This window comes from Callithrix jacchus, chromosome 7 (assembly GCF_049354715.1).
Source record: "Callithrix jacchus isolate 240 chromosome 7, calJac240_pri, whole genome shotgun sequence".
Lineage (NCBI taxonomy): Eukaryota > Metazoa > Chordata > Mammalia > Primates > Cebidae > Callithrix > Callithrix jacchus.
Genome location: NC_133508.1, coordinates 59,323,344 through 59,347,718, shown reverse-complemented (window position 1 = coordinate 59,347,718; position 24,375 = coordinate 59,323,344). Strand labels below are relative to the sequence as shown.

The window sequence follows — 24,375 nt, the reverse complement described above, 5'->3', positions numbered from 1 at the left end:
GCCCACCATGTATCCCCATGGCTGTGTGCGCCAAGCAACCCCTCCCCCACCCCGGGCATGGGAGCCCCTGTCCGGCAGCACAGACTCTGGAGAGAGAGGGGTGACCCCTTGGTTGAGCAGACCAGGATGTGGGGCTGGGGGCCAGGGGGCTGGGATGGGGATTTGAGCCAGGAGGGCATGGGAGTCTGTGGGGACTCCTGGCCTCAAAATTCCAGCTCTCAGAATCCTAGGCAGAGAATCTTAGATCTTCAGAAAATAGAATTGTAAGATCTTGGAACAGAATCGTACAGTCTGAAGAGAAGAGAGCTGTAACATCTGAAGGGTACAGAATATTAAAAGCTTAGTCTTTATGATCTTAAGCTTTCCAGAGCCTAAACTGAGCTGTGGGGTTGGAAAGAAACCAGGGTCCAGATAGCTTCACACTGAGTGTCCATGACCTGGAGCTGGACTCGCCTTGCCTGAGGAGCCCACACTGGCACCACATCACATCCGGCCACCTTTTTTGCCCCAACAGGTCCCACAGGGGAACATGCTCAGATCTGGGTGGGGCAGTGGAGGAGAGTGGGCATGTGCATGTCTGTGCAGAAGCATGCAGGCATGGGTGTATCTGGGCCCTTACCTGCTATGCGCAGTGAGGCTGGGGCTGGGTGGTGATGGATGCATGGGAGTGGAAGGCGGGGGCGAGGCTTGGGCAGATTCAGAGCAAAATCAGAACAGTCTGAAGTGCCTTTTGCCCCACCACAAGAGCCCAGGGTTGGTAACTGGCTGGGCTGAGCAGGCCATGGCCTCTCCCCAGGCCTGGGATGGCAGTGTGAGTGGCCCATCAGGACAGAGGAGAGGAGAGAACCCCGTTGCTGCATCAGCAGAAGGTAGGAGAGTCACACAGCCCTGCAGGCACGAGCGCAGAATCCCTCCCTTACCGTCGGGTATGTAGCGCACGTGCATGCACAGCCACACCCTCTCCAGGCACAGGCATCCCTGCAGGGTCAGGTGTGCGCATGGGCACACACATGTGCTAAGCTCACAAGACACCCTCGTTCAAGCTTTACAAGGACTTCTGAGTCCCCTGCAGGTACCCAGATGTACACACAACCCCCCCACACACACACCCCTCCTCCTAAGAATCCTTAATATATGTGACGAATCCTTTATATGTGTGAGCTCAAGTACACATCGCACATTTACATGCAGCCATCCAAACATGATATAGGCATCATCTGTAAGGGCAGCTGCCCACACAGACACACAAAGCCACACACTCACTGCAGTGGTCCCGTGGCACACACAGAATCAGATATGCCAACTCCATGTGCACGCACACACACCATACACACTGAAGGCAGCTCCCAGTACTCAGCAGTTCCAGCAAGTTCATCAAAGATGATGGTGATGGAGGGGTTGCTGCTCTAACCCCCACCCTCTCCACACAGGCGAGCACCCTAGCCTGCCCACCTGGTGAAGACATCGGCATCAGCGCTAGATCAGATGATGACGAAAACTGCCCAGTGTGGGGAGGAATGTGAGGCCAGCTCCACTCTGGCCCTCCAGGGCAGGTGACACATGACAGACTGCGAGCCCAGAGAGGTCTAGATCTCACCATGGAGGGGTTAGAGTCACCCCTGCACCCCGACCCAAGACTGACCTCAGGTGGCTCTGCTGGTCTACCTACCCCTGCTCCACCAGCAGAAAACTGGCTCTCTGAGTCCTGCAGGACAAAGCACAGGGGCCCGGCCCAGTCTTGGGCTCAAGGGTGCTGCCATCTGGGCGTGGTACTCACGGGTGCAGGCTGAGGACGGTGGGTCCAGGGCTGCGCGGTAGTAGCTGAGGTCACAGCGGCAGGCTTGGGCAGCTGGGGCTGCGGAGTGGCTGTGGGGAGGGCAGCGGGCACACAGCTGGTCCCCAGGGGCTGACTTGTAGAAACCCAGCTCGCAGGCTGTGGAGGAGAAGCGGCTGCACGTGAGCCAGCAGGAACACCCTGGCAGGCCTTGGGGACAGCTTGCACTGTGGCTCTCAGCTTCCTGGGGAGTCCCCTGGAGGGACAGAGGTGCATATCTTTAGCACTGCCCGGTGCCGCCCTCATTTGCAGGTGGCAGAACTGAAGTGTACAGGGGGACGGCATCTCACAGTGTTGCATAGCAGGTTGGGACTGAGCTGAAGTTAGACTCTGACGTGGGAGTCCCAGCCTCAAAGTCAGCCCCACCCCTGAGCTTCTCCAAATTCCCTGCCCTCCTCCAACTGATCCCTTCACCCAGGCCCTGTCTCCATTTTTAGGGGTGGAGATGCTGTCCTTCTGCCCTTCATGGGACATTGGTCCTTAGACAGGACACCAGCCTAGGGGACAGGACCCTGGGGCTGAGGATCAAATACCCAGGAGTGACTTGGGTGGGATTAGGAAGCAGGCAGGGATGGGGATGCTAGGAAGGCAACTGGAAAGGGGACACAGGTGGTAAGACCCTGGCTTCCCAAACACAGGCAGACACAGAGCCACCTCCACAAAAGCACAGATTCCTGGCCCCAGCTCAGACAGCTGGGTTAGAAGAGCCAGGGCCAGTACCTTGGGATCTGTTTTACAAGCTCCCTGAGGGAGGCTGACTATCCAAGAAGTGCAAGCTCCCCCGCTCCTGGGCCCACACTGTCACTGTCACTGTCACTGTGGTTGGGACCTGCCCCTCTCCAGCTGCTGCCACATCCTATCTCACTTGTCACCCACAGTAGCCTTCAGACTTGGCCTTCAGCTCTGCCTCCCCACCCCAGCTGCCTGCATGATCGTGCCTTCAGTCAACCACTGCTCATGAGTGGGACTCCAGACCAGGCCTGTTTGGACCTCAGAGGGCTGTGAACCAGAGCCTCTGGCTCTCAGCTGTGATCACCGCTAGGAGGGAGGGAGAGAATAAGGGGGCTAAGGAGGTGGAAGGGTAAATGGTGGGAGGAGCTACTTCCCGGAGGAGGAGATATTTGAGTTGTGGCCTAAAGAATAAGAATAAGTCGGCTGGGCGTGGTGGCTCACTCCAACACTTTGGGAGGCCAAGGTGGGCAGATCACGAGGTCAAGAGATCGAGACCATCCTAGTCAGCATGGTGAAACTACTAAAAAATACAAAAATTAGCTGGGCGTGGTGGTGCACAGCTGTAGTTCCAGCTACTTGGGAGGCTGAGGCAGAAGAATCGCTTGAACCCGGGAGGCAGAGGTTGCAGTGAGCCAAGATTGCACCATTGCACTCCAGACTGGTGCCTGGCGACAGAGCAAGACTCTGTTTCAAAAGAAAGAAAAAGAACGGGTCAGTTGTGCAGGGAGGGGAATATCCTAGGTTAAGGGAATCTCTCAAATGCACATCTCACTTAGTCACTGCCTGTTTCACACCTCACAGGCTTCCCAGGGCTTAGACAATGCAACCTGGCATTCAAATCCCTCCCTGCCCAGTCAAAACCCACTGGCAGCCTCCTTTAGTGCTGCCCCTCACTGCCATCCTTAGGCCAAAGTAAAGCACTGCTCAATGCCCACGCCCAGCAGGCTGATTCCTGCTTCGGGGCCTTTGCATGTGCTGAGCTCTCTTCCTGGGATGCCTTTTCTCCTTTGTCCACCTACGGAACTCCTTTTTTTTTTGAGATGGAGTTTCGCTCTTGTTACTAAGGCTCAAGTGCAACGGCGCGATCTCGGCTCACCACAACCTCCACTTCCTGGGTTTGTATTTTTAGCAGAGATGGGGTTTCACCATGTTGACCAGGATGGTCTCGATCTCTTGACCTTGTGATCCACCTGCCTCGGCCTCCCAAAGTGCTGGGATTACAGGCGTGAGCCACCACGCCCGGCTGAACTCCTTTTTAAGGTTCATTTTGACTGTCCCTTCTGGACCTCTAGACACACACACACACAGAAACGGCCATTCCCCACCAGGCTTCTGCAGCCCCTGCTTGGCCTTACCACCTGCAATACTATGGCTGTACTGGCTTATCTGTGTCTGACTCTCCTTCCAGACTGGCGGGCCCTTGTAGGCAGATCCTGTGAACAGAGTAGGGTTGCCTTCCACATCTCAACGTCCCAGAACCTGTCCAGTGCTGGCCCGGGCAGATGCTGTTAAACCCCAGGCGGCAGTTTTCCAACTGAGTGGATCCCACCATTATCTGCTCTGGGCAGAGACCCCAGAGGTTCGAGTGGACCAAATGCCACCCTGCCAGGCAGCTCCTGGCTCCGTCCGTGGAACTGCAGTCCTTTGCAACAGGGGCCACCGGGAATCTCACTGCGGTTCTCTCGCCACTAAATCCTGTTCTGGAAAACTCAGTGTCTGAGAGAAGCTTCATTTACAAAGACATCACGCCACTGCAGAGCGTTTCTTCTCTGGATGTTGATCATATCTCTATTATAAAAGCTAAAACCGGGTTAATTTGTAAAATTCTACAAACTTGAGAGAAAACCTGGAGTCAGGAGACATGGTAACACCCTGAAGTTGCTTCATATTCTAGAAGGCTGCAGAGCCAGAAAGGGCTTGTAAGTTGCAGGGTCGGGGGAAACACACCCCAGTCTTGCGACATCTTTCCTTCCCCTCCAGAGGACCCCGAGAGGGCTCAGGCCTGCCTGGGGGCTCAGCTCAGGGCTGGGAGCCCGGAGTCATGGGGAGTCTTGATTGACACACTGTGATACTGACTCCTCTTCCCAGAAGCCTCCCAGGAGGCTCAGTCCTGGGGCACAGCCTGGGGCTCAGGCTCCTTCTGAGCCCCGGGGGCTGCTGGGGGTGGCATCTTCAGAAGAGGGCTTTGCATTTTGTCGGCAGATATTTGTTGAACCTATTGTTAAACCGAATGACAGTAATCCTCACTGTAATGATCCAATCCACAGCGATTAGCATCTCAGAGACCCTGTGCTTCTTCCCTCCCTCATTTATTCCTTTTCCCCACATTTATTGAGCTTCTACTATGGACCCGAGAGAAGTAAGAGCTGGGCCTGCTCTCAGGGAGCTTCCAGGGCGTTGGGAGACAGACAGGCAAGGTCTCACGGTGTGATGTGGGGCCTGAGGGAAGCCCCTGCAAGTCTCTGACCCGCTCCAGCCGGGGTTCACCTGGTTCTCATCAGGCCAGAGCAGCAGCTCGGCTATGGTGCCTGGGTTCCTGTCCTTGCCTAACCCCCTTGGTCTGAGCTGGCTGACATCAGGCAAATTGCTGGAAGTCAGTTTCCTCGTCTGTAAAGTGGAGATCATAATTCTACCTGCCTTAGAGGGAGGTGGCAAGGATGACATGAGCGAAGATGCGTAAATTCAGGCCAGGGCAGTACCCTGCACTTGTTGTCATAACAATCAGTGTAGTTGTAATTCTTTTTTTTTGAGACGGAGTTTTGCTCTTGTTACCCAGGCTGGAGTGCAATGGTGCGATCTTGGCTCACCGCAACCTCCACCGCCTGGGTTCAAGCAATTCTCCTGCCTCAGCCTCTCGAGTAGCTGGGATTACAGGCATGCGCCACCATGCCCAGCTAAGTTTTTGTATTTTTAGTAGAGACGGGGTTTCTCCATGTTGACCAGGATGGTCTCGATCTCTTGACCTCGTGATCCACCCGCCTTGGCCTCCCAAAGGTAGTTGGAATTCTTATAATTGTTTGATAGAAGAGGAAACAGGCTCAGGGAGGCTGAGTGCCTTGCCCCGGGTTCCCAGTGGAGCTGGGACCTTTGGCCAGGCTGGGGAGCCCCCCAAGCTGTGGCCTTCCCCGTCCCCATCCTCCCAGCACTGTCCCAGAGCTGAGAGATGGCGGTGCTGCTGTGGCTCACCCATTGGCAGTTCTCACACGCTCGGCTAATACCCATATGGCTATAACGTGTCAAGGCCAGATTAATCCACGCAATGAAAATAAAATAATCTTTAATAAGAATACTAATCACCAGGCCTCAGGGAGCCCCGAGACCTGGAGGCTGGGCCGGGAATTAATGGCTGAGACAGATGGAGCAGCTCTGGGCTGGGGCCCGGCCCTGCCTGTCGACCCAGGGTGCTTCCGGAGCCTGCGCCTGCCTGGGTATCGGGACTCAAGCCAGGAGGGGCTCCTGCCCCTGCCGAGGGCACCTTGCCCAGGCTACCTGTCAGGCCAGCAGCTTACTGCGGCCCCAGCCACCTCTCTGCTCTCCCCCGAAAGGAGCTGGAGATTTGACAAATAAGGTGCCCACTGTGGACAACCAAGGAAATTAATTCTAAATCAGATTTTAAACACAGTCAGGAAGGCAGAAGAGCTCCCGTTCCTGCTCCCCTCCGAAATGAGACTCTGATATTTATAGAAAGATGATTAGGGCCTCAAAGGGTGATTTATATGCTGCGTCCAGGTGACAGGAAGGACAGCAACCAGGACTTCAGGCTCTGGGCTGCTGCTCCATTGGGTGATGCACTGAGAGGCCCTTCCCCTTTCTGGGGTGAACCCAGGTGTGTGGGGTATGCTGGGAAGTGCAGCCTGGTGTGGGGAGGTCACTGGGTCAGGAGCTGTGGAGTATGGGGAGCTTTCTCTGGGCAGGGAGTTGGGAGATGTGAGATTCTATCAGCCACCCCTCGATGTGTGCCCTGGGGCTAGTCGCTTCACTTCTCCGGGCCTCCAGTTCCCCAACTGTAAACTGGACAAGCCCTACAAGGCTCTGACATTTTTCCATGGGTCTCTGAGGCCTGAGTGCAATCTAATAAGCAAGGTGGGTGGGTGTAACTTGGTGGGTCCCTTTTCCCAGACTATGCTGTCTTTTGCAAAATCAGATGCTGCCCAGCCACCTTCTGAGAGCAAAACCCAAGGCAGGGAGGGCGGCTGTCGAATGGGGTTTGACCCCTGCCGTGGGTCTCAGGCTCCTGACCCCTGCTCCTGTCACTAGGACAAGGGCTCAGGGCTGGGTGAGCTGGGACCGCCCCCCCCAACTCTGTGCCCTTCCTCTCTTTAACTGTTTGCTGAGAGAATAGCCCAAAAGGGATCAGGATGTCCTCAAACCAGGCAGGGGCCCCTGGACCTCAGTAGGTCTCCTGCAGACCCCCTCAGGCTGTGCAGGGACAGCTCAACTTGCAGAAAACATCTGAGAGGCAGAGCAGGAAAGGCACCCCACTCTGCTCCCAGCCCCTCCTTTGCCCCAGGCCATCCACCAAGGGGCCGGGCAGCTCCAAAGCCGTCAAGGGCTTCTCCAGGGGCGGGAAGGGGGCCAGGCAGGGCTCTTGGGGCTGCCTCCCATTTGTGAAGGGCCTTAGTTTGGGACCCGTGCTGCCCTTCCCAAATGAGGTTACACAGCCACAGAAGCCACCAACGGGGCTCAGAAACGTCTTTCCTTGTGCAACTTAAAAAGGGCTTTCCATTCCCAAATCTCACTGCCTGCAGTGCACTATGAATTAATATTTTTTTATAAAACCTGTAATTATCTTGCAACTGGCATAATTATGTTGTATTACGATTTAAATGTAAAATTCAAAATATGCTGCAATTCCCTAACCTTGCTTTGGCATTTCTTTGTATTTGTTATTAATGTGGCAGCAGTGCCAGGAAATGGGTGTGTCCTTGGCCTCTCCCAGCCCCGTAAGGTCCTGCCACTCAGGGCCTGGAGTTTCCACTCAGAGCCCTGCCCCTAATGTGCTGTGGAAGCTGGGCAAGACACATTCCCCCTCTGGGCTCTGCTTCCCTCTTCTGCCATACAACGAGACTGCAGCATTACTTGAGACCTCGAAGCAAGGTCCTGACCCCAAAGACAGGAGGGCGAGTCTCCTTCCTACAGAGAGATGTGGCTGAGTGCACCCAGGACAAATGATTGGCGTACTTGTACATGATGGCTAAATCCAGAATTGGGGACGGTGGCGGACCCTGAGTGCATATGCACCGGCCAACCAGCCAGACTGTTAGGACTTAAGCTGCACCAGTTACTAACCATCCATCTAAATGCTACCCCAGGGAGGAGGGAAGCGGGGTTTCAAAGAGGGCTTTGTGCACAGAGGAACCAATTGCAGGTGCCAGAGTCAGGCAACCTGGGATCAGATCACTACCCTGCTACTTAAGTTGAGGGGCCTCAGTTTTTCTTACCTGTAAAATGGGACTATAATACTTAGCTTAGAGGACTGTTGTAAGGATAAGAAACTGCAAAGTCTCCAGAGGCAGATACTCCCTGTACCTGTATCCCCAGTGCCAGGACACAGTAGACGCTCAGCAGAATGGACAACTGATATAACATCGAAGATGAAAAATCATCACTAAGGTCCTTCATTATCCCCATTACAATGAGGGGATGTTTGGAGCAGATCTGGAAGGGCAGGCAGCCTTGGGCAGGCCAGGGAGAGGTGAAAAGCCTGTACCTGGCTCAAAGCAACGTAGATCTGCCTTCAGGCTCCAGGCTCAATTCTCACCAACTGTGAGGCGTAAGCAGGTAATACCACCTCTTACACCTCAGCTTCCCCATCTGTAAAATGGGATTGTGAGACCTGCCTTGCTCTAATGAGCAAATGAGCTGGGATGTGATGTGCAGGCAGTATGGGTGTGGGTGGCTTTTCTTCCCCAGTGCAAAGCTGAGATATACAGGCTGTCTGTGACAGGAACCATGAAAGGCCGGTGGCCTGGGAGCCTGGCAGCCTGGCAAACCTGACTGCAGAGGGCAGAACAGACCCAGAAATGGGCAAATGCCACAGAAGGTGCTTTGGGGTTTAGAGCTCAGAACAGGAGAAGACTCATAGAAATTGGGGATGTGAAACAAGATTTCTTAAGAAAACCAGAGATCGGGCCAGACGTGGTGGCTCATGCTTGTAATCCCTGCACTTTGGGAGGCCAAGGCAGGCAAATCACTTGAGGTCAGGAGTTCAAGGCTGGCCTGGTCAAAATGGTGAAATCTTGTCTCTACTAAAAATACAAAAATTAGCTGGGCATGGTGGTGGCATCTGTAATCCCAGCTACTCGGGAGGCTGAGGCAGGAGAATCACTTGAACCCTGGAGGAGGAGGTTACAGTGAGCTGAGCTGAGATCACACCATTGCACTCCAGCCTGGGCAATAAGAGTGAAACTCTGTCTCAAAAAAAAAAAGAAAAAGAAAAAGAAAACCAGCGAGTCTCTGGGAAGGGCTGGAAAGGGCCTGGTGGCTGCAGGGGAGATCCTGGCCCCAGAGATCTCTAGGCAAGACAGCTCCTAAGTAGGGCCAGCTGGACTGCATGCCCACCTGTTATCATCCGAGGCTGTCAGCCTATGTCATGCCCAGTCCTGTTAGCACTTAGAGGCCTTTCCTGCCTGCCTGCTGGGGGCGGAGGGATGGGTGACAAGGACTAAAGATCCCTCTCACTATGGCCTCGGGGCCTGTGATGTAGCAGCAAAAGGCTAGGAGCATATTCCCAGTGGCTGACAAGGGCCCTGTTCCAGTTTTCACTAAGGGTGTCTGGGGACAGGCTCTCGACTCTCTGATCCCTGCATGGGAACATGCCCCTCCCTTCCACCCCTCAGTCCAGGGGATCCAATGATCTCAGCAGCCAGGCTTCACGGTGCCCTGGGGGCTAAGCCACCATATGCCCAGCCACTAAGAAGACCAAAGAAGGACGGAGAGAAACCGAGAGACCAGGAACAGCTGGGCACCTGATATTTGTCCACACAAGCTCACTTAGTGTTCCCTGCTCTTGGGGTGCCTGGCTGCACAGACCTCCCCCAACATGCACTCACACATACACACACCATGCATACACACAGCATGCATGCGCACATACACACACCATGCATACACACACACACACACCATGCATGCACATACACCATGCATGCACACACGCACAAACCATGCATACACACATACATGCAAACACATGCCATGTATACACACATGCGTGTGCACAGACACCATGCATACACACATACATGCACACACACTATGCATACACACATACATGTATGTACACAGGCACAAACCATGCACACATATAGCCATGAGTGCCACCTGGGCCTAGGCTCCCCCGTCTCCATGACCTACTCCTGCTCTGACACAGGAACCCAGCAGTGCACCTATGGGTACAGGTGCCACCCTAAGTCATGACCCAAGGGCTCTTTGCTCACTGTCCTCCTCCACAACCTTGCCTGTCTTCTCCCACAGGTCCCTGCTGATAAGCTCCCCCTGAAGAGAGGCAGTGGGGCAGGGCCCCAAGGATGGGCCCAACACAGACTGTACTCCCTGGGTGCTCCTGACTTCCTACCCCTCACTGTGCTTATTCAGGGCCCCGGCCCCACTTCCGTCCACCCGACAGGTTAGAAGTTCAGTGGTTTCGAGCACCAATTCTGAAGCCAGACTCTGAGCTCAAATCACAGCTCTGCCATTCCTAGCTGCATGACCTTGAGCAAGACGCTTTGCCTTGCTGTGTCTCAGTCTCCTCATCTATAAAACCAGGATAATAGTAGTTCCTAGGTCATAGGTAGTGGTGAGGATTCAATGAGTTAATACTTGCAAAGTGCTTAGAACAATGTCTGACCTGAGTTAACCCGCAGGATCATTCCCTAGTCCAGGTAGGAACCCAGAGCATACCCAATTGCACAGGAGCCTTTAGCTGCACCCACACAGAAGGCACCACCCGGCCAGAGTCTGTTCCCCTCCCTCTCACTCCAACTTCTTGCTCCCACATCTTCCCCAACACAAGGACACAGGAGGCCTGGTGTATTTGCTGACACAGGCACACTGGAGGTTTATCCATCTTCCCAGGGGTTGTGGGGGACACTCAGGTGCCTGTGGGCTCTGATGTCCCCCCTCCGCCCACCCTGGCAGCCCTGCCCAGACCAAGCGCTGCTGCTGGCTGACCCTTGCCCATGGCGCACTCACCCACACAGGCATCCCGCCGCTCCTCATAGCCCGCGCTGCACACGCACTTGCCGATGGGCACCAGCCACTCGCCCTCCGCGCTGCAGTACATCTTGGGCGTGTCCCGCTCCTCGGAGTGCCGCACACACTGGCCCCGCACCTCCACCAGTGAGGACGAGTCGGCCCCCGTCACCGCCTCCGAGAAGGCAGCCAGATTACGCACCATGGCAGGGCACTTCTTATAGTAGATGCGGAGAGAGAGGATGGCCAGGCAGGCACCGATGTCCTGGAAGGCCAGGTAGAAGCCGCGCTTGCTGAGGGGACCCACGCCGCGCACCTCCGTGTTGAGCTTGAGGCGCCGCACACCAAGGTCGGCACCTGTGAAGCTCTCATCGGCGGCAATGGTGTCGATCTTGAGGAATTGGCTTTCTTGCGTGCTGGCCCCCAGGTCGCGGTCCGACTCCAGGTAGTAGAGGTTGAAGGTCTCCTTGCAGGTGCCCAGCACACCGGGCATACTGTTGCAGTCACGCAGGGTAAACTTGATCTCAGCGTACACACGGCGGGCGCCATCGCGGGGCACCCAGCTAGTGCGCAGCCAGTTGTTCTGGTTGGGGCTCATGACGTTGCACACCTGGTACGTGTGGATGGGCTGGAAGGACTCGTCCACCTCGTTGATGGAGTCCCACTGTGGGCAGAGAGAACGAAGCCACTAACGCAGAGCCAACACCTCACCCCCTTTGCCAATGACCCTGTGTATTGTGCTGGGAAAATAAACAAAGGAGCTGTCCTCCTGGTGGGCTGTCATCGCTACCAGGTGCCCCTACACATGTGATCTCACAGAGGGCCACCATCTTCTGGAGAAGTGTCATTTACTAACTCTGGGGATGAGGAAATAGAGGCTTTGACCTGTGAACCACTCCTCTGAGGTCATGCAGTTATCAAGTGGGAATAAGGCCTGCCTGATGCCAAAGCCCTGCCCTAATTTCTCTGTGGCTCCTCATATCTTTCCTAAAGTGGCGGGATTTGCCGGGGGAAGTCAGCCAGTCCAGTTTCCATATCAGCTGCCAGAGAGATCTTTCTAATGTATGAACCCTGCCTCAGACCCTTCAGCAGCTTCTCCTGTACTGCTGCTTGTCGAGTGACTGTCTGATCCACAGACTCTCTCCCCACCATTCTTGCTGTTCCCCTGGGCTGGACTGGGTCCCACTCAAGGGAATCCCCAGATGCGAGAAAGTTGAGTGGAATTGCTTCTGTGCCGCCTGCTGGCTGGGCATCAGTGATTTAGAAACAAACCAGACACTCTCAACAGAGTGCAAAGGTAACCCATGATATGGGGGGAAATGTGAGCATGTCACACAGCTGATAAGGGATTACTATTCAGAATACATAAAGAATTCCCACAACTCAACAACAGCAGAAAAGAAACAGTCCAATTAGAAAATAGGCAGAGGATTTGGGCAGACATTTCTCTAAAAAAAAAATTGAGATAGCCAAATGGCACATGAAAAGATGCTCAATATCACTAATCATTAGGGAAACATAAATCAAAATCACGAGATACCACTCCATACCCATTAGGATGGCTGTTATAAAAAATAATAATAATAATGAGTCCGTGTGTGGTGGCTCAAGCCTGTAATCCCAGCACTTTGGGAAGCCAAGGTGGGTGAATCACCTGAGATCAGGAGTTCGAGATGAGCCTGGCCAACATGGTGAAACCCCATCTCTTAAAAATACAAAAATTAGTCTGGTGTGGTGGTGTACAACTGTAATCCCAGCAACTCAGGAGGCTGACACAGGAGAATCACTTGAACCTGGAAATCGGAGGTGGCAGTGAGCCAAGATCATGCTACTGCACTCCAGGCGAGGCAACAGAGTGAGACTCCCTCTCAAATAGTAATAACAATAGTATTAATAATAACATGTTGGCAAGGATGTGGCAAAATGAGAACCCTGTGCATTGTGGGTGGGACTGTGAAATGGTGCAGCTGCTGTGGAAAACACTATGGCAGCTTCTCAAAATGTTTAAAATAGAATTACCATATGATCCAGCAATCCCATTTCTGGGTATAGATCCAAAAGAATTGAAAGGAGGGTCTCAAAAAGATATTTGTACAGCCCTATTCATAGCAGCATTATTCACAATAGCCAGAGTGTAGAAGGAACCCAAGGGTACATCAATGAGCGAACTGATATGTACGATGGTGTATTAGCCTTGAAAAGGAAGGAAATTCTGATACATGCTACAACACAGACACACCTTAAAGACAAGCCAAACGAAATCAGCCAGAAATGAAAGAACAAATATCGTTAGGATTCCACTTATACACAGTACCTAGTCAGATTCAGAGACAGAAAGTAGAATCCGGGGGCTACCAGGGTGGCAGGGAGGGGGAGGGGCAGTTCTGTTTAAGGGTGTAGAGTTTCCATTTCGCAGGATGAAAGGAATCTTGGAAGTGGCGGTGGTGACGGCCACACAGCAATGTGAATGCACTACATGTCACCGAGCTGTGCTCTTAAAAAGGGTTAGGACAGTAAACTTTACATGATATGTATTTTACCAGAATAAAAAAAGAAAGAAATATGTCAGAAACACTCCCTGTGCTCAAGTGCCCCAGTCCACCAGATTCGGCAGTGCAGGGTGATGAGCTGAGGGAATCCAGGTGGGCAAGATTCCCAGGCCCCTCCCCAGCGCTCCTACGTGTGGGCATCTGTAATTTACAGTCAACCTGGCACTGCAACGAAGCAAGGCCCTCTTGCAAGGGTTGGGGTCTGCAGAAGACGGGAGGGGAGAGCCCGAGCTTCCACCGCTGCTGAGCACCAGCTGGCCAGGAGCAGTCCTTGCTGAGCTGACTTCAAGGACTCATGAGGGCTCCGAGGAGGAGCTGGAGGAGGAGGGCAGAGGGAGGGGCTGGTTTCTAGGCCCCGTCCTAGTTCCTCCACACATGCAACACCTTGACTTTCTTGAATTGTCCTTGAACTAGAGATCCTGTTGCTTAAAGGGGAAGGGGGGCTTCATGACCAGATGCTCTGAGAACCCGTGGGCTCCACAAGTGCTAGAGAGAAGGCCATGGATGTCTCAAGTCTTTTCCTGCCCAGCCCAGGCCCCTCTGTCTAATCTCGTCCTGATCCTCAGTGCCCACATCTGTAAAATGGGACTCAAATAGGCCCCACTTCAGCGAGGCTTGAGAGGATGCAGTGGGAAAATTCCTGCAAAGTGCTTAGCTCAGGCTTGGCATGGGAAGGCCCTTGACGAATGGGCCTAATACGATACTGAACTGGCGGCATCTTCACAGCCCACCTGCCTGCCTCCAGGGACCACGTGGAAAGATTTCCCGCTTCCAAAGGAGCCCCAGGGAGTGCCTGCCTCACCTGAAATAGTTTATGCTTCCGAGTCCCCCCAACCCAAGGACTCCTGCTCCCCACCCCGCTCTGCTGCCAGAGGCTCCAGGCAGTGTGGCATCACATCTGGGGTTAAAGTCATTGTCACAATTAATGGAGCACCAAAGAGCCAGCCAGCTGCTCCCTGTGTATCTCCTGCCAGGGACCTGGATAAATTAATCAGCTCAATCTGAGTCTACTCCAGCTGTCCCACTGGGGCCAATGGCCTTGCCTAGCCCTGCCAGACCCAGGAGCTGCTTCAGATGCCCAGAGTGGCACGGACTCCCAGAGGTCTAGTGCAAGGGTAGAATCAGCCCTGTTTCCTGCCTGGGGCGCCCCCACCCCACCTGAGACTGCCAGTGTGAGCATTCAAAACAGGAGGCCAGCCATGCTCCCCACCTGCTGAAAACTCAGACAATTCCTCGTTACCCTAAACATCAAGTCTGATGCTCTGAGCGGGATAAAGACAACCCGGAGCCAGCCAGGGCCCAGGCGTGCCCTCCTCGCTGCTGGGACTCAGAGGAATGCCATCTCAGCCAACAGCCATGCAGTGAGGGTGGAACCAGACCCACCTTCTCATGGGTGGGCCCCCTACCACAGGGGAGGCCAGCTCACTGCACCAAAGCCCTCACAGCGCATGCTGGATGCCACTCCCATCTCTGCTGCTTCTCAAGCCCAGACACCAGCTCTGGCACGCTGCTTCCCCAACTCTGTCTCCCTCCCAGACCAGAATGCAGTGAGCCAGCTGTGCAGTGTTTGGTGAGGCGCATCCTCTCTCTGAGGCTTCAGTTTCTCTTCTGTAAAATGGGGTACCAAATGCCTGTTCCTTCCATCTGCTGCAGGGGGTGGTGAGAATTACCTGACACAATGGAAATGAACCTGCCCGCTTACCTGAAGGAGCGTTTGTGAGTCGAGGTTAATTTGCCAGAGCAGGCAGAGCACATCCCAGCGTGTGAGCGGAAGTTCCCGGGAGCAGGGGGAAGGACGCAGCCTGATGAAGCCTGGCTCAGGGGGTCTGAGCCAGACCTCCCCCAGTCTTCGTAGAATTGCTTCACCTCTGAGAGCTTTCAGTTTCTTATTGGTAAAATGGCCTTTTCATGTATCATCCCATTGATGGCACTGCACGGAACAGTTCTAAGATTGTCCCCGTGTTATAAATGAGGAGGTGGAGGCAAAGTAAGTATCTGCCTGAATCACACTGACTACCAGAGGCAGAGCCCCTGTTCATCAGGACTCGGCACCCTGGCCCTTCAGGCTCTACCACCTGCCTGACAATCAGGTAATATTTCTGAGCCTGGAGACCACCCTGGGTGACTCTTGTCCTCAAGCTATTGAATGTACTCCAGAATCAGAGAGGTGGATAGAACCTGAAGGACCGTCTCTGGGGTCCCTCCCCGAGCTGGGCAGGAGAATCACCTGGAAAGCTTATTTTATTTTATCTTTGAGACAAGATCTCTCTCTCTCACCCAGGCTGGAGTACAGTGACTCAACGCAGCCTCAACTCCCAGCTCCAAGCAATCCTCCCACCTCAGCCTCCTGAGTAGCTGGGACCACAAGAATGCACCACCACGCCCAGCTAATTGTAAATTTTTTTGTAGAGAAAGGGTCTCACTATATGTTGCCCAGGCTGGTCTCAAACTCCTAGTCACAAGCAAGCCTCCCACTTCAGCCTCCTAAAATGCTACTATTACAGGTATGAGCCACCATGCCCGGCTCCCTGGAAAGCTGATTAAACAGAAGATTCCCAGGCCCCTCCTCAGACCTCCTGGATGTGGGACTCTGCATGCTTAGCCTGCTAGCCTGAGCCTGGCACCAATTCAAGGTCTAGAGTTTGGGAATCAGATCTGATTCCAGCCTTCCTTCCTCCCTGAGAAAGTCCTGTCTGCAGGCCCCCTGAAGATGGCAGGTAGGTCCCTGGCTCAGTGGAGAGTGAAGATTTCCCTTTCCGTCTCACAGGATGGGCCTCACTGCCTCAGTCCAAAGGCGGCATAAGGGACTTACCACAGGCTCTAGACTCAGAGAGACCCAAGTTTGAGCCCAGCTTGCCATCAGCTGTCACCTGTCTGATGATGGACAAGTTACTTCTCACTGCTCTGAGTCTCAGCTTCCTCATCTGGGAATTGCGGTGGCCACGCCCACCTCACAGGATAGGGGAGTAAAGAGCTGATGCCTGTGACCTGCTCAGAGGTGAGTGAATCTAAGTTGCCTATTTGTTCTAACTCCAGAATGCAATGCCAGAACGCTGAGCTATGCTTTATAGCATCCTACACGAAACCCGCCTGAGACTGGCAGTGCCAGCATCCAAAACACTAGGCCGGCCATGCTCCCCACCTGCTGAAAACTCTGACAATTCCTCATTACCCTAAACATCAAGTCCAATGCTCTGAGCAGGATAAAGACACCCCAGAGCCAGCCAGGGCCCATGCGTGCCCTCTTAGCTGCCAGGACTCAGGGGAATGCCATCTCAGCCAACAGCCGCACAGTGAGGGTGAGACCAGGACCCACCTCCTCATGGGTGGGCCCCAGCTCACTGCACCAAAGCCCTTGCATATACTGGGAAGAATGGCCACACCAAGGAGTGTTTTACAGAGGGGGAGACTGATGCGCCGGGAGGTAAAGGGATACCCCAAGAACCTGGCCTCCGTCCTCAGGCAGTAGTGCTGAGTCAGGTGATGAGGGCTCCCTTCAGGCTTGGGGACTGGAGAACTAGAGCCATGTGGCCTGCCCCCAGCTCCTGGGAGCCCAGTGCATGAGGACTGACGACAGGCTTAGCTCACTACTGCCTAGCGACAAGACCCCTAGAGAGAGAGGAGCGGGGTGGTGTCCAGACTTCCAACCACAGGCCACAAAAGGCCCAGATGAAAACTCTACCCAAAGTCAAGAAAGGCCTTTCATAAATGTGAACTGTTGGTGTCAGTATCATCATCCTTATTAATACTATTATCCCTCTGTCTCCAGAGCCATAGGAGCTGGACGTGGACATGAAAGAAGTCAGGTCTGCATGATGTGCTCGCGTCTGTGGCAGGGATGTGTGCAGGTGTGTGTGTGTTTCTGAGCATGCTGGCGAGAGAAAGTTCGTGTGAGACAGTAACTGTGGGAGATAACATGTAACAATGCTAATGGTCACTATAAAAGTCTGCATTCATGAGGGCTCACCCTGTGCCAGACTCAATGACAAGACTCTGTCATCCACCCTCACCCTGGTGCAGACCTGGGAGGTCATCACAGGTGTGTCCCTTTCTACAGATGGCGAAACAGAGAGGTGAAGCAGTGACCCAGATGTGACCCACCATAGTACCTAAGGGTGGGATGAGGGCCACCTGCTTGGCAGAGCCGGGATTCCACCAGGCTCGTGAAGTCACTCCTACTCTACTGCCTTGCCCTCACAGGATTGAGAGAAGAGAAGCAGGGGGATAGGGCAGTGTGGCCTTGTCACTGCAGCCCCTTCCGGGAGGATGGGGGCACAGTCTGTGAGCACATTACCCACAGGGACCTGAAGGCTGAGCCCAGAGTCACCATGGAGGCCTGGGAGCTTGGCCACAGTGGGAAGAGAGACAAGCAGAGACTCCAGGACTCGGAGTGGCTCCTGGTGAGGCCAGGGCAGCTGGAAGGGAGGGACCAACCCAGAGGGCAGGAAGGCCTGGCTAGCCTCCTCTGTCCTGGTCTGTACCTCATGAATCTGTAGGATACAGCCATGGGGACGACCAGACTTAGGGCCTCAGACTTGAAGAGTCAGGGCTTTGGTGCCCAAGTTGCTTCTGTAATCTCAAAGGTCTATATATGCTAAACTGTTAGGAGATCAGCAACAAACTGCTGTGTGCCCTTGGGTAAGTCCCTTGACCTCTCTGGGCCTCTGCTTCCTTTTGATCTATCTAATGCCGACTCTGAGTGGCAGCCTCTCTCTGCTCACAGAGGAATGACGTTGTCCCCACCGCCCATCACTCACCCCATGAGCCGGATACGTGAGCCAGCCCCAGTCCCCGTGGATGGTCGACGTGTCCAGCAAATTCACTGCAAAATAGGAGACAATAGGGCATCAGGCCCCTGTGACCTCTCTCCACCCCTCAAGAGCAGCCTGACCCAGCTACACTGGTCCACGCTCAGCCCCCAGCACACAGCTCACACGGGTCCCTCTGCCTGAATGCCCTTTCCTTCCTCCCCTCTCTTTGAAAGCTCAGTTTAAGTTCTCTCTCTTCTTGAAGTCTTCCTCCACTCCTTTGGCCAAAAAGTAATATTCTGAACTCCCAGAATACAAGCGGTTCCAGGTGCCATGCATCCCTGGTTGGTGACGCAGTGAGATAGGCGGGCTTGAAGCTGGCAGGCCTCAGAATCCCAGTTCTGCCACTTAGGAGCTGTGCATCCTGGGCAATCCCTTCACCTCCCTGAGCTTCAGTTTCCTCCTCTGTAAAATGGGGTGATAATGATTCTGGTCCCACGGGGCTTTTGTGACGACGACCTGGCCCTTGTCTCATGTAAGAGCCATGGTGGCATTCAAGTGTCCCTGCTGCAAAATTATACCTCCCATCTGAGGACTGGCCCAGCTTCATAGTTACCGTGTTCCCTGCATGGTGCCCGGCATCTAGCACCTCCTCTGCGCACATCTGGTGTGGAGAGGCTTCAGGGGTAAGAGCTGCCTCTTAGTGAACACCTACTATGTGCTGATATCTGCAAGGGAGCTTGAGATGCCTCATCCTCGCCCCACATAACAACCAGAGAGGCGGCCATTATTATCTCCATTTTACAGATGAAAGAGTCGCGCCTCAGGGAGGTCCGGGAATGTGCCAACAGCCCCACAGGTGTAGCTGGCGGGGCTGGCATTCAGGGCACCTGCTGTAGCAACTGTGGGCCATCCACCATCCCTGGATGCTCGGGCCAAGAAGCAGAACCTCTGAGCAGTCCCCACAGCGGGGAAGGAGGGCCGGTCCAAAGGGCAAGTCACTCTAAGTCAGGCCCTCTGCAGAGGGGACCCTGCAGCTCAACACGGTAGGAAAGAGTCCGTCTTGGGAGTCAGGCATTCCTGGGCCCATGTCTCCAGGCAGCTACTTATTAGCAGGTGACCTTCACTTTTTTGACCCTCAATTTCCTCATCTGTAAAATGGGTTCATAGTACCTAAGGGTGGGATGAGGGTCAGGAAACCATGTAGAGCCTGGAGCCAGTGCTGGTCCTTACCAACACTAGTTCCCCTTCTCTAAGTCCCGCCCTCCTGCCTCTCTCCGCTTGTGGCTATACCCTCGCTTATGGAGATACAGATGCATTCTGCTGTTTAGAAATCAGGGCTCAGCAGGCTCTAACTGCTGTGTGTCCTTGTTTAAATCCCTTCGCCTCTCTGCTCGCTTTTGATCTAGCTGGTGATTGTTGTATGAGAGGGCTTTTGGATCCAGAGTCCCACAGCTTTCCTTTTCACTCTGCCTTCCGGGAACCTCCTCTCCCAGCCAACAGCCAGGCGCTTTTAACCACCTCAGTCAGTGGGCTGGTGCAGGTGGCAGCGGGTTAAAGCTGGGGCCCTCCTGGAACTTTCCAGCGGGGAGGCTGGGTGCCCTTCTGCCTGAGATTTGTACAGCTCTAAGCCTGCCCCTCAAAGACAAGACAAGTGTCCTCAGGAAATGCTGGAGTGTGGATGCTCTTATTTGCTGATTTTCTCCTGCCTCTCACCCTCCCTGCCCCACTGTCAGGGACCCTGGAGGAGGCTGGCTGAGAGGAGCTGGCAGAACTAGAGAGGGGGGTCTCTGTGCTCCTCCCTGCGTTCTTCCCTGGGTCCCCAGGGGCCACCTGGGATCAGGGGACAGAGCGAATGTCCACTGAGGGACCTCCCCCTCCCCAAGCCAGCCCCACACCAGGGGCAGAGGCAGAGAGAAGGAGGCTTCCCGCCTCCCTCCCTCCCTCTCAGGCAATGTAGAGAAAACTGGGTCAGGCAATCTCTCCTCCTGCTGGCTGGTGGGAGGGGGAGGGGGGCCGCACTGCAGTTTCCCCCAGACCAGCAAAGCTGAGTTTGGGGAGAGGGTGAGAGAAGGACCCCTCACCTTCCGCCCCACCCCACATCCCAGATGCAGGTCTCAGAGTGGCTGGACCCCTTCTCTGACCCGGCCTGGATGCAGCCCAGACTAGCCCCTACCCTGGAGCCACCCGAGTGATGTCCACAGCTCGGGATTCTCCCCCTGGAGCATGCAGGCTTCAGGGCTTGCAGACACCGCTCTCCAGGCCCGGCCCTCCTCGGGGAAGCCCCACCTCATCTGCAGCTGATTCTTGATCAACCAGCCAGGGGGCTCAGATAATCCAAAGATAAGTCAAAAGTCGATTCTATCGGACTCAGGAAGGGCTATAGGATTCCAGGGCTGTTTGTTCCAATTCCTTCCAGACCCTTCTCTGTCCCTCCCCTCCCTCCTCCTCCTCTGTCTCCATCTCCACCTTCCCCAGCCATGTCCCCTTGAATGGGTGAGAATGCAGAGTGCCCCTCGAGGGGAGCCCCAAGTCCATAGGAGGTTTGATCGGGGCCAGCATTCGGCCCACCCAGCCTGGGGATGGGTCCCCTTGGAAATTCAGACCCCCTGGTCCCCACAGCTGGCCTCTCGCCTGCCTCTTGTACTGCGGGACAGTGAAGCCAATTCTCCCAGCTGGGCCTGTCTCCCTGCTTACAAAACAGGAGGATTGGACCGCATGGTCTCTCAGGGGCCTTCAGTGAAGCAAGGCACTTCACCTCTCTGCCTCAGTTTCCTTATCTGAAAAATGTCCATGGGATCCCTCCCAGGCCTCTCTGCTCCGGCTGTTCTGGGGGAATGAAATGGGTCCCTCTCCTGCTCTGGGAAGCACAGATAACTCCTAAGCCGCTCCTGTTGGACTGTGGAAGGCATTATGCGATTTCTTTTTTTCTCCAGCACCGTCGCCTTCCCCCATTCCATTTCGCTGAGACTAATACTTAAATTGATTTACATTCCCTGAGGACGCAGCGCATGATGGTGAGGCTAGAGAATTCGGGGTGGCCAGGGGACGTCAGCCAGGATTCTGAATGCCTTGGAGATCACCTCAAAGTGGAGGATAAGCCACACCAGAGAGTGACAAGTAGCCTTGGGCCTGGCAGGGATGGGGGTGTCTCTGCAGGTGCAGAGCCCTTCCTGGGTCAGTGGGTGCCCTAGCAAGGGCCCTGAGAGTAACCTGGTACAGGGGTGTTGGGCCAGGCTAAGGCCCTGTCATCTCTGCTATACCTAGCTGGGAGCAGAGCCCTTCCCTGAGTTCCAGCAGTTCCCTCGGCTGGCTCTGGTTGTTCTAGGCCAGCCCAGGGCCAGTGCTGGAGAGGACTCCCGGATGCTCCACATGGAACTCAAGCCCCAGGTCTCCACCCCATGGCTGTCTGACTCCAGTAGGGAACCCGTGCCTGGCTGTGGGTATCCTGCTGCATTGACCGGAAAGGCGTGGACTCTGGCCCTTGGACCCTGCCTCCCTTCACCCTGGCCACAGACTTCCCCACCTGCTTCTTTCTCCAGACCCTGCCTCTTCCTCAGCTGCTGGCCCCCAAACACTACACAGGTCCCTTCCCCAGACCCATGGTTCATCTCAGCACATGAGCCTGATCCAAGCCCCCTCTTCAGGGGGCTCAGGGGCCGCCAGCCTGTGATTCCAGAAGGTGCTGGCTCCTCTCCAGAGAAGAGAGTTGAGCCAGGGGGTTGGGGATGCACCACCCAACTCCCAGCACCTCGAAGAGGGGCTCCTCAGAGCCTGCTGGGCAAACAAACTGTCCCCTTCCCTCTGCCCACCCTCAGAAAGCCATCTTCTCAGGCACAGCCCCCAGGGTCCAAGGCCTCTCAGATTCCATCCTGCCTCCTTTCCTGCTCCCCAGCATCCCCAACCCCAGGCCTCTCCTGGTGCCCTGGGAACCTGCACCTTGTTACACCTACCCGGTCCTGCTCTGCTGGCCTCATCTCTTGGCCACCCTGACTGGCCCCGCTCCCGGTTGCACCCTGGGCTCATGGGAGACTGATTTTGTCTGTGTCTGTGTGTGTTTGTTGGTGCTCACGCATTTCCGTGGGTATAAATCCAAGTGAGAGGCTCCTTATACATGTGGTGATATATACATGTAGACACAGAGTTGCATATTTTCATGTGTGTGTGTCTGTACGTGCATGCACATGTGTGTGTGTCTGCATTTCTGTGTATGTGGCTGTGGATGTTATATGGGGTGGGCAGACTGACCACACATGTGAGTCTCTGCAGGCCTGGGACCACAAGTGTGAATCTCAAGTAGCCTGTGTGTGTGCCTGTGTGTAGGGTGGGACCTTGGTGAGCTGTGTGTGAAGGGCAGATCTGGTCTGTCTGGCGTGGGAGAGCAGCATGGGCTCTGGAGTTCGCTCACACCTGGAGGTTCATCCTGGCAGGTGAGAATCCAGCTCTGGCCCCTGGACTTCACCCTGGGAGCCTGCAAGGGAGATGCTCTGGCTTCCTCAGGTCAGAGCTGTGGGAACAGAGGAGGGCCAGGGCCAGGGCCAGGGCCAGGGTTGGGGTGTGAGGAGTGGGACCAGGGAAGCCTCCTGAGCTGGATGGAGCTGGGGTCCCCAGGGGGCTAAGGGGTGTGTGGGTGGGAGGCTTGGGTGCTCCCTCTCAGCTCTTCTTTCCCCCCACAACTATAAGTCATCTCCCAGGCGTTTTTGGTCTCAGTGACTCAGTGCACCTCCCTACCCGGTCCTTCTTCCCACACAGGGCCCCCAAGTGACCCTGCCCTCCGAGCCTTCCCTGACAAGACTTTGCTCTCCCAGACCTGCCTGCCTCAGTCTCTCTGTGGGCTCCCCATCCTCCAGCCCTCTCCTCCCCAAGCCCGCTCCTGCTGCCCCCGAAGCTGCCTCGCCTCCATCTGGAACTCCCCTGCCCTCGATTCTTCTCCCCCGCCACGTCGCCAACCTGTGGCCCTCAGGCCCTGACCCCTCTCCCAGACTCTCATTCCCTGCCCCTCCTTCCTGCCTACCCTCAAAGCTGGTCCTGCTCTCCGGTCCGGTTTCTCAGCGCCTGGCTCCCACCTCTCCATGCCATCCCCGCCCCCTTTTCCTTCCACCATCTGAACCTCCTCCCCCATTCTCCTACCCCTCCATCCCCAGTGCCTGCCCCTCTGTCCTCTGTCCCCAACCCTGTTCCTTGCCCTACCTCGCTGTCCCCTCGCTTCCTTACCTCTTGTCTTCTGTCCGCTCTGTCTCCTTGTCCCTGGCGTCTGACCCTCAGTTTTCTGTCCCCAGCGGCACATCCCTCAGTCCTGTCTCCTGTCCTTTCCCACTGTCCCCCAGCCCCGCTACCTGTCCCTCTTCCTCAAGCTCGCGGGTTCCCATCGCCACCGCTCCGTCCCTTCATCCCGGGTCTCTTCTGCGGTGCCACCCCTGCCCCCCGCCCCGGGCCGAGGGATCCAGGCCGCCTCGCCTCCGTGCTCAGGGTCTAGGCAAAGGAAGTTGAGCCGCAGGCAGCGCGCGCCGCACCCCGCGCCCCTCGCCCGCCCCCGCCCCGCTGCCGCCGCCGCTGCCGCTCACCTTCGCCGCGCGCCGCGGATACGCAGGTGGCCGCCGCCGCCGCGGCCGTGACGACCCAGAGCGCGGGGGCCAGGCGGCCCCGGGCGGGGGCCATGGCCGGGCCGGGCGGGCGGGGGCGCCGCGCACCCTCTGGCTCGGCCGCGGCGGCCCGCGCGTCGGGAGGGAGCGCGCTCCCTCGCTCTCCGCACACCCGGCCGGGCGCACACCCCGGCGCACACGCGGCTCCCAGCGCACACGCGAGCACCCGCGCCCGCCGCCGCCGCCGCCCCGGGCGGGGGGCCGGCCAGTCACGGCGCCGAGCCAATCAGCAGCGAGGCGGGGGGGTAGGGGACACGGAGCCCGCACCACGGCCACCCGTCCCGCGGCCACGGCCGCCGCACGTGCGCACGCCCACACACCCCCGGCGGGCACCTTCGGGGACGCGCCCCGCGAGGCGCACGTGGACCCAGGGCCCCCGCGCGCGGAACCACCATCGGGACGTCCCAGCCACCCGGGGACCAGACCCACCCGGGGATTCCCCCTGTGGACACGCGCGCGGGCCGCACATCCAACGCACGCTCGCTTCTGCACGCATGACCCCCGGACACCGAGTGCCTCACGTGGTGACACCCTCGGATATACACACACGAGTTCATGGACAGAGGCTGGGAGACCGGCTCAGCGGCAAACTCAGAGGCACTTTTAGGTGAAAAACCAAAAAAAACCCAAAACCAAAACTCTCTCCCTTTCCCCACTCCAATGACCCGGCGTTTAGG

General features: G+C 55.9%; 1 protein-coding gene across 4 annotated transcripts in view; it reads right to left on the bottom strand.

Moving 5' to 3' along the window:
- EPHA8 (EPH receptor A8) overlaps positions 1-23,858 on the bottom strand; it is a 39,288-nt gene extending 15,430 nt beyond the window's left edge. For 2 of the 4 annotated variants that reach the window (XM_054258886.2, XM_035308088.3), the window contains exons 1-4: positions 23,621-23,858; positions 18,066-18,130; positions 10,760-11,423; positions 1,778-1,933 (exon numbers count right to left, since the gene is read on the bottom strand). In XM_054258886.2, the coding sequence (XP_054114861.1) occupies positions 1,778-1,933; positions 10,760-11,423; positions 18,066-18,130; positions 23,621-23,714 (979 nt within the window). In that variant the 5' untranslated portion in view covers positions 23,715-23,858. Of the gene's footprint in view, positions 1-1,777; positions 1,934-10,759; positions 11,424-18,065; positions 18,131-23,270; positions 23,380-23,620 lie in introns of those variants that run through there. The other 2 variants (XM_054258887.2, XM_035308089.3) reach the window with 1 other exon arrangement.
- Between the last annotated feature and the right edge of the window lie 517 nt (positions 23,859-24,375).